The sequence below is a fragment of the Aquarana catesbeiana genome, linkage group LG03 (assembly GCF_042186555.1).
Source record: "Aquarana catesbeiana isolate 2022-GZ linkage group LG03, ASM4218655v1, whole genome shotgun sequence".
NCBI lineage: Eukaryota > Metazoa > Chordata > Amphibia > Anura > Ranidae > Aquarana > Aquarana catesbeiana.
The window spans coordinates 141,909,607-141,922,674 of record NC_133326.1 but is presented as its reverse complement, the minus strand read 5'-3'; the positions used below and the strand labels follow the sequence as shown (position 1 = coordinate 141,922,674).

Here is a 13,068-nt window from a genome sequence, read left to right as displayed (position 1 = left end):
ATTGGATAGCCCCTCTCCCTCTTAAGTTTGAGGAGTGGTGCACCCAAGTAAATACTACCTTACTCAAGGAAAGGCATATCTTGAAATCTAGAGGTACCCCTTTTAAATTTAATAAACTACGGGACCCTTGGATTTAAGTACCAGGGTTGGCTCCAATGGCCCTCGTCTCCCTGCAGATTCTGCAAGGCATATCATAGTGCTGCAGACATGTGTAGGGGGGCAAAAACCAAAATAATTTTGATTTGTTCGGACTGTGAAAGATATACAGTTATCAGGCTTAAAAAAAAAAAAGTTGCAAGTCTGGTTTTAGTTTTGGTTTAGTGGCACTGGTATAGGGCTGCATCTATGGTTTCTCGAAGTATACCTAGCTACTGGTAGTAAAAATGCTGTGTTTTTTTATACATGCTGTATATATTGTTCATAAGCGATGGACATTGACATGTGCGTTAACATGTTACTGCTCGTTATATTATACGAGCAGCAAGAATCATTAGAAGTATGCAAATAATTCTGTAAAAGATGTGTGATCAGTTGTAACATCTTTGTAACGTGAACCCTCCTGTTTTACAGTGCCAACTGTTTTGGTTGTATGTATCAAAAAAAACAAAAAAAAACAAAAAAAACATATGTAAAAAAAACTTTTAATAAAAAATATAAAAAAAAAAAAAGAAAAAAGAAAGAAGTGCTATGCCTTACACTAAGATACATTCCCTTGTTTGCGGACATCAAGAGTACTGATCCATATCCTGTGGCCATGAGCGGTCCCCTTCCACACTACACCCAAAAGTGACACATTATACACCCAGGGAAGAGTAGGAAGGGACCGCTCGTGGCCACAGCATATAGAGATGGTACCCTAGTACTCTTGATGTCAGCAAACAAGCTAATACACCTCAGTGCAAGGCATAGCACTTTTTAATGCGTGTAGGCAATGTGAAAAGTGGCTTATGGAAAAATTTAGTTTTTTAAAGGTTTCACACTATGGCGGTCTTCCTCTATTTTGACATAAAATCACTTGTCTCCAAACTTTCTAAACTAAGGGCCATTTTACTGTCCTTGAGACTTTATGATGGACGGACTATGGCCAGTAGAAGTAAAGAAAATAAACAGCAACTTTGGTGCGAGAAGGCATAGTGCCCATCCCTGGTGCCAGTGGGAGGCATAGTGCCCCATCACTGGTGCCAGTGGGAGGCCTAGTGCCCCACTACTGGTGTCGGGGGGGGGGGGGGGGAATAGCGCCCCATTATTGGTGTCAGAGGAAGGAATAGTGCCCCCATCATTCGTGTCAGAAGGAGAAATCGTGACCCACGACTGGTGTCAGTGAAAAGAATTGTGCCCCATCATTGGTGTCAGGAGGAGGAATAAGGTCTTGTATCGATGAGAAGAATAGTGCCCCAAGGGCCAGAAAAAGGCAAGCAATGGGCCACATCCAGCCCCCGGGCCGCAGTTTGAAGACCATTGCTGTAGTGAGTGGTCATATAAATCTGGTGAATTCTCTGCGTTGGAGAATCACTGGAAGACTGCGTTCTGTCTGCATGTATTCAAGAAGTGAATACGAGAGCACTTTTATGGGATCCATGATACGGACACTGTAGTAAAGAGTTCCGCCGAATTTTTTTTTTGTAAAGTCAGCAGCTACAAATACTGCAGCTGCTGACTTTTAAAATAAGGACACTTACTTGTCCAGGGCGCCCACGATGTCCTCACCCAATCTCTCCCTCAGCTCTCGGGTGCTGCCGCCGCCATCTTCGGTAAGGGAATCAGGAAGTGAAGCTGCTACTGCGCATGCGCGACTCGCGCTGCACGATACCACTGGTCCCGGCTGTCTTTCTTCTGGGAGCAGCGAGTCTTCCAGAAGACAGCAGGGGGGGGGGGTACGGTACCGGAAGTGGCGTAGATACCCGTGGGTGGCTCGGGTTTCTATGCCCAGAAGTGGGAGCAAAATACCTGTGTTAGATCAGTATATGCCCTCCCCCCGAAAGGTGCCAAATGTGACACCGAAGGGGAAGGGGTGTGTGGAGGATTCCGAAAAGTGGAAGTTCCATTTTTGGGTGGAACTCCGCTTGAAGGGCATAGAGCCTGAATTTGTTGGAGATATCCGCAGTGTTTGTGGAATTTTGATAAATGGACACTTTATTTTTGCAATATTGTATAATCTATGTTTTTTGTTTTTTTTCAGTTGAATGCATATAGGATTTATATACACTAACCAACAGCACTGTATAGAGTTGATTAAAATGTGTACCAAGTGCTTATATTGAATTTTGGATACAGCAGCTTCAGTCATTTTTTTTATAGATCCAAGCACTGGTGGATGGTATTAGAGTACACAGAACCATATGTCAGTTAAAATTTTGAATTAAATTTGGATAAAAGACTTCACACCCTGGCTCAGCAGCAAATCGTTTTACAACTCAGACAGTATGTTATTTATGTCACTAAATAGGATCTTGGTAAAAAAAAAATTTTGCTCTCACCTGTTCTTGGCACAGATGTAGGACATAATGTTCTGGTTGAAGAATTTCAGGATCAGAGGGATGCAGTTAGCAAACACCAGGTGCTGGGAGATGTATTCAAACTACAAAAGCAGAAGAATAGCTGAGCAAGGCTACATACTGCTGGGCAACACATACAGAAGGATTTAAAGTGAGGATTTCATATTAAAAAAAATTTATATATATATATATATATATATATATATATATATATATATATATATACATATACATATACATATATACATACATATACATATATACACATACATACACACACACACATATACACACACACATAGCTGGTAACTGCTGTGGAACCCCTTCCTTTGTTGCTGTGAACAGGGGTAAACTGAATATTCATTATTGCAGAAGTGCAGCAGCCATCTATAAAGGGTTAGTTCACCTTCAGGCCTCATGTATACTGGACATTTTTGCAGCTGCCTCTAAACTTCCCTGCACGTTAGTCCATGTACCCATAGGCTTTTAGCAGCATTTAGTGGCAGAAAAAACCCTATTGACAGTGTCTAGGAGCAGAAAGAAAACATTTGACGCTTCTAATTGCTTATAAACGAGCATTGCCGCTAGGTTCGTTTAGCCCTTGAGCGTTAATTTATTTAAATTGCCAGAATATATTATTATTCTGGCCAATTAATACCCAAGTGATTAAGGGCTGTAAATGCGCCTAAATGGTTGTAAAAGCGTTTACAAGCGTCAGGGTTTTTTTTCCTGCAAAAACACTGCTTTCAGGAGGAAAAACTTCTGGGAGAGTTTTCAAAATGTCCTGTGTGTATGAGGCCTTACCAAAAAAAACTGCCTATGCAGATAAGGGGTGTCTGTAGATAAAAACAAATTGTGCAGATTTGACCAAAGTTGAAATAATAGGCGATAGTGAAAATTAACAGTAACAGCTGGACCTCACTTACCAATGTCCTGGGAGTTTTTAGGGCAGGTTTAATGGGATACATAAAACGGTCTACACCTACAGAAGGGATATTATTTAATTTTGATCAAAGCTGCACAGTTATTTTCATCTACAGCGACTCTTATCTGCATAGACAGATTTTGGTAAAGGTAAATTAACCCTTTATGGAGACCACTTTGCTCGTCTATGGAGTCTCTACAGTGCAGGGGCAACCATTTAGGATGGGTCTGGAGAATGGTGATTGGCTGATGTAATGTGGAAGGGGGTGGTGAACTAGGCTGCTGAAGAGAGGAAGCTCTGTTGTGTCATCAGCCTGCAGAGTGCATGGAGGAATCCACTGTGGCAACCATGTGCCGCTGAAACCATTTTCCTGTGCCGAGCAGCTGAGAGGGGGCACCACAAGGTTGTAGTGTAGGGGGGGGACAGTGGTGTGTGGCCAGAGTTTGTTGGAGTTATCTGATGCTGTTCTGCCAGGAGAAGAGAGATGACCATAGATTGCTGCTGACATCATACTTTGGGCAATGATACATGTGAGGGGACGGTTCTAGAAGCAAGCAGGTGTGTGAAAAAGGAACTGAGCTGCTGCTGGATGAATGGATCCCTGCCATAGCTGACCACAATTGGGTGAGAACTCAGACGCAAACAGACTAAGAACCTTCTCCCTGGAAGGGAATTATTTATTTGAGTGCCTGGTGAGATCAGACTGTACTAAAAAGAGCACTCCCACCACTTGTAAGGAAGGAAAAGAGGGACTGTCTCAGTGGAATTGAAAGAGATCATCAGCAACTTCTATCCCTGTCTGACTTGAACTGGACTTTTACTGAATCACTGCAAGTGTCCGAAGACCAAGAAGAGGGTGCCCTAGGACTGGCAAGAGACGAATATCATACACGTTTATCTGTTGTCTGCTTGGAATTGTTGTGCTTTCTTCAAGGGCCCCAACTTTGCCAGCCAACGTTTTGTTTTTTCAATGTCAGGCCACTGGGATAAAACTGGGACTGTTCTAGCAAGTTAGGACTCTTTATATACTGTTGCTAGGTAAATGCCATTCCGTTAATTACTGTTAGAATACTGCAGGTGTTTAACCAGATCTCTCAGAGTAACATTACCTTATTGATGGTTTGTGCAAGTACACTTGTTTATGGTTTCTTTTTTTAGGCTACACTTGATTCTTTGCAATACCTCAAAAGGGTGTTGGTAAGGCTGCCCATATGTTATACATTTTTCCCTTAGATTTAGCAAAGAATATAATATGAGGTCAAACCTAAACAAACACTTTCAATTTGTAGTCAGGCAGGCCCTTGCACTACATAGTTTGAGGCAGAAATGTAACTAGAACCTTCAGGGCCCTGGTGCAAAAAAACATGAAGGGCCCTCCGACCCACTGGTCCCAAGGTCCATCCCTCTGTGCCTGGGACCATTTACTCCCATCGTGGAGCCCTTTATTACGACCTTGTAGTGAGACCCTTTCACATATTCTGCAGGAGGCTCTCTTCGTACCTTCTTGGAGCCCCAATGGTGGCGGAACACCAGGGCCTGGTCACAAGTGCAATCGTTGACCCTGGTAGTAACACCACTGAGTGAAATACTCTGCAGTGTGTCATGGGATGGGTGGAATGGGTGGAATGCTCTGCAGCGTGTCATGGGATGGGTGGAATGCTCTGCAGCGTGTCATGGGATGGGTGGAATGCTCTGCACACATACATACAAAAGATATAAACACACACAAATCACAAAAACACACACAGCCTTTAAAAAAAAAAAATCAGCAGTACAGTACCTTCAAATCACAAAGCTGGATAATGTACTGTAAGGGGAGGCAGAGAGCACAGTACTCTCCTTTCTTCACTATCACTTTGCTGAGTGTGTTCACTGTCTGAACACACTGTCTGATGCACAATGGGGAGTTTGATCTGACAGCCTCTCTCTACAAGCCACATGGGCCCCCTGGAGCAGGGGCTTCATTGTGACCCCCGAGACCCCTGTCTACGCCACTGGTTTAAGGTAAATCAAAAGGAAATTAAACAAGAAGTTTGTATAAATGTATGGCCAGCTTTAGTACTGGGTGAGCGAGGTGTGTCATCTCCAGGTGTGCAAAGAAATTATGAAATAATTCAGCAGCTCCTATGGGGGTAGTGCTTCATACATATGTGGAGTAAACATTACACACAATTGCAGGCTCTTGTCATCAATTAGTACGATTCTGTGAGCGCCTTTCACTAAAAGATAAATGAAGTTTTTGGCATGTGTAAAACAAGCTTGAGTGTTTTAGATTACACTTCTCAAACTTAATTATTAAAAAATAGGCAGACTCCTCTCAATGCTATGGCTTGTAATGAGGAGATGTAGAAAACAGAAATTTGTATTACTGTCACACATTTCTGGGCGCTATACCTGGTAGATGTGGTTGAGCTTGAAGTGTTTGAGTATCAGTACCAGCAGCACAGATACACTCTTCACAATGATCTCTTTGTGACGGTTCACGTCGATCCCCAGTTTCATGCTTTGCAGCACAGTGACCCTAGGGGATAAAAATATAAAGCGAAAGCAGCCAACATGAAAATATATGAAACACAAATGTCTAGCCCCCCCCCCCACAAAGGGTGTACAAATATGATTCTATTGATAGTATTACTAAACCCACAACAGTAAAATCAGTCTCTATATGCAGTAAAGCATGCTTGCTATACTCCCTGTGGAACCTAAGGGGTCAATCCTGCGCATTGCGTAAAAAGGCTGTGTGATCCTGTATTCTCTGATCCTCCCCTTCTTCCGCAGTTCCATAAACCATCTCCTGAAAGAACAGAGCCTTGGGGGCAAACTGCACATGCTCAGTTTGGTGTGGTTTGCTAGAGAGTTTTTTTTTCCTTGGGAGAGTGCATGTGATCAGCACTGTCCAGAGGGTCAGGGGTCCTGAAGCCTCATAGGACAATCAGGGGAGAATGAAAACTCCTGCTACATGCGTTAACCAGACACTGATAGAAGTCACAAGACTGCTATATACTGCTGATGAGAAAAGGTATTTTGCAGTTTAACTATTGCATTTCCATGTTGTGTGTACTGTGGGAGACCATAGTTACATAGTTACATAGTTACATAGTTAGTAAGGTTGAATAAAGACACCAGTCCATCCAGTTCAACCTGAGTGAGTGTGTGTCTACAACCCTGACCCTTGTTCCTAACCCTGTACATTGCACACTCACATCAGTCCCTACCCTCAATCCAAGGTCCCCATTCATATACTAGGGCCAATTTTGGACAGAAGCCAATTAACCTACCAGCATGTCTTTGGAGTGTGGGAGGAAACCGGAGTACCCGGAGGAAACCCACGCAGGCACAGGGAGAACATGCAAACTCCAGGCAGGTAGTGTCGTGGTTGGGATTCGAACCAGCGACCCTTTTTACTGCTAGGCGAGAGTGCTAACCACTGCACCACTGTGCCGCCCAACCAGATATAGAAATGCAGGGTGCTGGGTTTAGTAACACTTTAAATAGTTCCGATATTTGATGTAGTGATGTTAAACATTTTACAGTCACTGCCACAGTATAGGTTACTAATTTCACTGCACACAAAGCACATACTTTAAGCAGAGATTAATGACTTGTTCCATTGAACAATTACTTGCAAATGTGGCCATTTTTTGAAGTAAAAAAATTAAAACTCCACCCACCTGTCAATGATGAATTTTAAAATTGCCAGACTCCTTTTGCACAAGTTTAATCTCTTCCTCCACCTGACTGCTGAAATATACACTATTAACTGGGCTCAAAGCTCAGGGGAGTAAGCACGTGTCTACCCATTCATACACACCCTTCACTGACATGAATGATCTTGTCAGTGACACTACTGCATTCTCTGTCTGGGAGCCAGAAGCTGCAGTTTACAGTGGATGACACTCATTTCATAAAGAAGTATTCACTAAATGCTGCTCAAAAATATACATGTCTCAACTGTGTGATCAGAGACACACCATTTCTGTACCGTCATGAAAAAAAAATATATAAAAACAGCTCTCTGACCATTATGCCTCTGGTTTCAAAGGCCTTTGGTCACAAAGTGGTACAGTTGACAAGATTTTAAATAATTTGTGCTTAACCAATTGAGGATTTTGAATGCAAGAGATATCTCCTAAAATTTCAGTTTTTAGGAAGCATCTTCTGTTCTACTCGTCCCTGCCATCACTCTCTCAGCTGCCATTACACACTGTCAAACTGACAGCCGGAAATTGCTTTGTGTTACACAGATTGCAGAATTGGGTGGTTGGCAAAATTCCTCCTGCTCCTGTGTAAAAAGACACATGCAGATAGTCTACAAGCATCATTGAGTAAATACATTGTAAAATGTATCGCTTCATTGTATTTTACCATTTCATTCATGTGTGATCTTTAACGGATATCATATGCACATCAAACAAACCATACAAGTTTACAATATTAAAAATAAAATTAAATCTAATAAAATTATTAAACTCCTTATTAACCCTGAACAGCCCCAGTTAACTTCCCCCTCCCCTGCATATTTTTTATCTCCATTTTTTCTTTTGTTTGACTTTTCTATTGCATAAAAGAAAAAAACATTCAAAACTGAAAGAAAAATCCAGTTTCTCATTTGCAAATGACTTTGAATTGCTTTGGTGTCACTTTAAATTAGACATTTTTTCATAAAAAAAAAGTATACTTTATACTTACAGTAAAACATTTTCCTTTTAAAAAACAGGAATTGAAAAGAAAAAAAAAAAAATTTGTTTATGTCTTTTACATATTTAAAAAAATAATTTTTGAAAGACAATACTGTGAACAGAAAGCCTAGTCTGTCCCCCAGGAAAAAAAAAAGTGTTTGTATACCCATTTTTTAAAAAATTTTTGCCTATAGGTAAGCCTATAATAAGGCTTACCTATAGGCAAAATTAATATCTCCTAAACCTGTACGGTTTAGGAGATATTCACTTTGCATGCAGCCGCTGACGTCAGCGGCGCATTCGCTGTGAATGCCCGGCAGACACTGCCGGACCTTGCCGGGAAGAAGTCTCCAGTACCCATGCGCAGGAGGAACATCATCATTGCTGGCACTCCTGCAGCAGACGTGGCATCACCCACATTACTCCCCACAGTGATGGAGCCTGAGCGGCACACGAATATACCGTGGGTCACCATTCAGGGAACACTTTGCATTTTCTCAATGAATGCAAAACATTATCCGATTGGATGAGGTAGCGCAGTGGGGTGTGCTCCTGTCACAATCTCCACCTCATACCCACACTGAGTGAGCAAACTCCTATGTTCAGCAAGTAGCAGGGCAGCCTAGAAGCTAGCAGCAATCAGCGCAGTAGTGGCGCCAACAACAATGATTTGCAGACTCCACAGGGATAACACAGGCATAGCACATACATAGTTACATTGGTGCAGCTTGGGCCAATGTAACTATGTAAAATTTGCAGAAGGATCCAACACTCCAAAATGCTGGATCACCATTACAGAAATAGTTGTCATGGTTTAGCTGTGACCTGCCACTTTGCGTACAAAATGGTCACCGACAGTTATACCAGCCAATATTGGGAAAGGGGGAGCAAGAAACAATGAACAACAGCTCAGGCAAGACAACTGTGGTTAAATGTTTCCCCTAAAACAATGACCTGGCTTTTTAGAGTGCTTGCTCTATATGTTGCCAGGCAGCTTATGTACAGAAGAAAGCCCAAAAGTTTGTTTTAGCTAATCTGCTACCCTCAGTCTAAGCAATGCAGTATAAGGCTTGGCTATACATATTTACTAAGCTTTATTAACTAGATCATTGCTGACCACTGCTTATATACGATCGCTTTACCCCACTTTACTACTACTCACGGCATTTCCTCAGGCAAAACATCAGCCAGAATATTAATGGAGTCGGTCTTGGCTTTGGAAGTTGGAGCAGCTGCCAGAAGTATCTTCAACAAGGCAATCTGCAAAACAGGTACAAACTTATACATATAATGGGTCACATATACAGCACTTATTCTTCTAGAGCATAGAAACCCCTAAACAGAATAGTTCAAACAGAGAAAAACCATGTCCAATCCATTAACAGTTATGGAATAAGTTATCAAATAGAAGTCTTCATGCATTTTATATCATTCCATTTCTGATGAGAAACTAATAGGGCTCATCAAAGTTTCCAAGAAACACAACGGAATGATCATAGTTGCAAAGGTCTGATTAAAACCAGACCGCATAGTTTCATATAGATAGCATTCTGCTTGGTTCCTGACAACTACTTTGGATACTGAAAAGTTCGATTATCTGTCAACTGGAAACATGAAGCAACACAATTTTGAAAACTCATTTCACACAGGGAAATGCAACATATCAATCCAAAGATGCCTACACCTGTGATAATCCAACTGTACAATGGTTTCAATTTACCAACAACTGCGTAGCAAGAGAGACTACCCAAATAAAAACTAAATGGAATCTATGGGGGTTATTTAAGAAAAGCAAATCCATTTAGCACTACAAGTGCAATGTGCACTTGGAAGTGCAGTCGCTGTAAATCTGGAGGGGTAGATCTGAAATGAGGGGAAGCTCTGTTGATTTTATCATCCAATCATGTGCAAGCTAAAATGCTGTTTTTTATCTTCCTTGCATGTCCCCCTCGGATCTACAGCGACTGCACTTCCAAGTGCACTTTCAGTGCAATTTCAAGTGCACTTTGCACTTGTAGTGCAAAGTGGATTTGCCTTTCGTAAATGACCCGCTATATGTAGGCCCTTGCAATGCATAGCTGCTGGAGAACCTAAAGAAGATTATTAGATCACAAAAGTACTATCAGATTTAAACCTGAGTGGCCAGCTTAATACAAAATTAAGCAATATCAATAAGGACAAATAAATATTGTCTCAGTTCCTTCACTAAAGGATTTTCAAATTACTGATGGATATGCTCAGATAGGAAAAAGGAAAAAAAAAAAAAAATAGAATAAAAATCGCTGTGCAAGCAAAAATCTTTGTACTCATGGTAGTTCTGACTCAAATGACAGGGAAGCCTTACTGTACAGAATAAATGTCACCTAAATTAGGAAAAAATATCATGTTTATGTTGACCAAATCAGCACAATACAATCCCATACCTTCCCATTAAGCCACATCAACTTTGTTGTGTAGTTATAGTTTCATCTAGACTTTCTACACCAAAGCTAAATGAGCTGCAGGCAATATATACAAAAATGATTTCTAAACACTGGTCACTGACCCAAGTTATGTAACTTACCATGTATTGAGGTATGTTAAACAACATGGCTTTATATAGACATTCTGTTGCAGTCTCCTCCACCACCTCCTCTCCCTAAAAAATTAAAGCAAGATCATTTGTGTAGTGTTTAACAATTACATTAAGGAAGACTGTTCTACTTGTCATATCAAATGATATTATCCATCCAGCAAGTGATGCTCAAAAGGAAAAAAAATGTCATTAAATGTCATTACTTAAATCCCTTTAGCATTAGTACAATATTAGCGACAACTACATGAATGGAAAATGTACTTTAAGAGTCTTCATGAAAGCATGTAAACCCTGGAAGTCTAAAGCTGGCTACACAGCATACAACCTTTATACAATTTTCTTGTACAACTTTCCTTTAGATTTACCAAAACCATATGATATGGAGTTCAAACCTAAACACTTTCAATTTGTATACAATCATGCAGGCCCTTACACTACACAGTTGAAGGTAAATCTAAAAGGAAAATCAAACAAATATTGTATAATGTGTTTTCAGCTTTAGTTTGATGTTGCAGTGTCAGGGAACTCCTGCAATGGGGACCATGTCTTATGAAATCTGGCAAAGCATCCTCTGAGGTTATAGGCGCTCTATATAGAGGCAGAGTGGAGTTAAAGGGTTACTCCACTTTCATGGGGGGAAAAAAATAGGAACTAGAAAAAATAAATATATAAAATAATATAGCATATACAACTGCCGTACAAGCCATATTGTAATTGAATGTTATTAAAAATGACATTTCCTTTTTCAAACTGCAGTGCTGTCTTTTTCTGTAAAATTCAATGCTATATGACAACCTGGCGGTGTTCTGTACACAGCTGGTGTGTGGAACGCCTGCAGAAATGTAATTTTCTTGCTTGAGTGGCTGGCTCACTGATTTTCCTCGAAGTCTGCACTAAGACAAGTCAGATTTTAGGCATCCACCTCAACAAAAACGTCATTTTTGATGAGATACTCCCTAATCATTTCTAAAGGGATGCGGACACTGCAAATCTCATTATTTGAAAACTGTAAGTGCATCAGCTGATTAAAGTCACTCATTCAGATTCACCCTGCACATCGACATAGAAAAACAGCTTGTTCTTCAGAGCAGAAACAGGTAGGAATCTGCAACAAAGTTTAATAAAGTTCTTGCAATGTACAAATCGATCAACCAGAGGGGATTGTTTTTCTCAACAAAACTAAAGTTACTCTTAAACTAAGGTTTTCCATTTGTCCAAAGTTTGAGGAGATGGAGCTTTCCAAATGGAATACAGATGCTTTCCTGGCCTAAAGTAGCAATAGGCCAAGTAGTGTTCTAAATGATTTCCGAACTGCCAAAGGTTCAATGAGGCCTAATAACCAAACCCCATGATTTTGGGGTATTGAGACACTTGACATCAGCAGTTACTAGAGTAGCTGGTCGAAAGTTTTCCCAAATCGTGCTGGTGTAAGGTAAAAGCAATGTATAAACTTTAAAAAATTGTACAAGTCTGTCTCTGACTAAAGTGTAAAAATGGGTAATCCCAGCCATCGTTCCAGTCATTATCTAAGCTTGTAACATCCTGAGACCATTTCTCTCTACATGTCAGGATGTTCCTCTGTGGTGTCTAGCTTTGGCTCTTCCAGCTGTGCCACCTGAAATACTGAACGGCTCCTTCTTTAGTCGCATGGACATTCCCCTGCTTTCTACCATGTCTCTGTTGAACCTTGAACTCTTTGCTCCTCTCATGAACTTCCTATTTAAGCTAGATCTTTGCATTTCCTGTTTGGCAGGTTATTGTACTCCATGCAATATCTTGCTCATCGACTACGCTTTCACATGATCCCATCCAGCTACTATTCATTACTGACATTTGGCTTGTTCACTAACCAGAAATGTCATCACAAACCTGGCCATCTTGAAGGAGGGGAGTACTGTCAGGATCCAGATCTGGCTCTTTTCACTGTACCACTTGCTGTCCTTATCTTCACTACCACTTGTTATAGACCACTGACTACGAATCTGCCTGATACTATCTAGCTACTACTCATCACTGACCTTGTTGCTTGTTCATCGACTACATTTCTGCTTGTTCCAGACCCGCTATCTCCACCATGAGGAGATTCGGTGAAGACCGGCTAGTACTTAGACCCTGCTCTTTGGGTTACCCTGCATCATTTGCTATGGTGATCTGCCTTTGTATTAATCCAGCCCACTACTGTGTGAACCTCTTTTCTACAGCCACTGGCTTTGAGCCTGATCCCAGGCCATAATACTACACTTATTCATGGCCGGAAGAGCTGGATTTTCTGAGGCCTTATAGATGTTTGAATGGACTTTGGGCAGCCAGGTCTGCACGGCCTAGCACAGTGATGGCGAACCTTGGCACCCCAGATGTTTTGGAACTACATTTGCCATCATGCTCATGCACTCT

At 41.2% G+C, this 13,068-nt stretch overlaps 1 protein-coding gene across 1 annotated transcript in view; it reads right to left on the bottom strand.

Annotated features, from left to right (window-relative positions):
* Nucleotides 1–13,068, bottom strand: part of STRIP2 (striatin interacting protein 2) — a 76,986-nt gene that overhangs the window by 18,615 nt on the left and 45,303 nt on the right. The window contains exons 14-17 of the mRNA XM_073619350.1: nt 10,663–10,737; nt 9,262–9,359; nt 5,815–5,941; nt 2,478–2,578 (exon numbers count right to left, since the gene is read on the bottom strand). Coding sequence (XP_073475451.1) covers nt 2,478–2,578; nt 5,815–5,941; nt 9,262–9,359; nt 10,663–10,737 — 401 coding nt within the window. The remainder of the gene's footprint in view (nt 1–2,477; nt 2,579–5,814; nt 5,942–9,261; nt 9,360–10,662; nt 10,738–13,068) is intronic.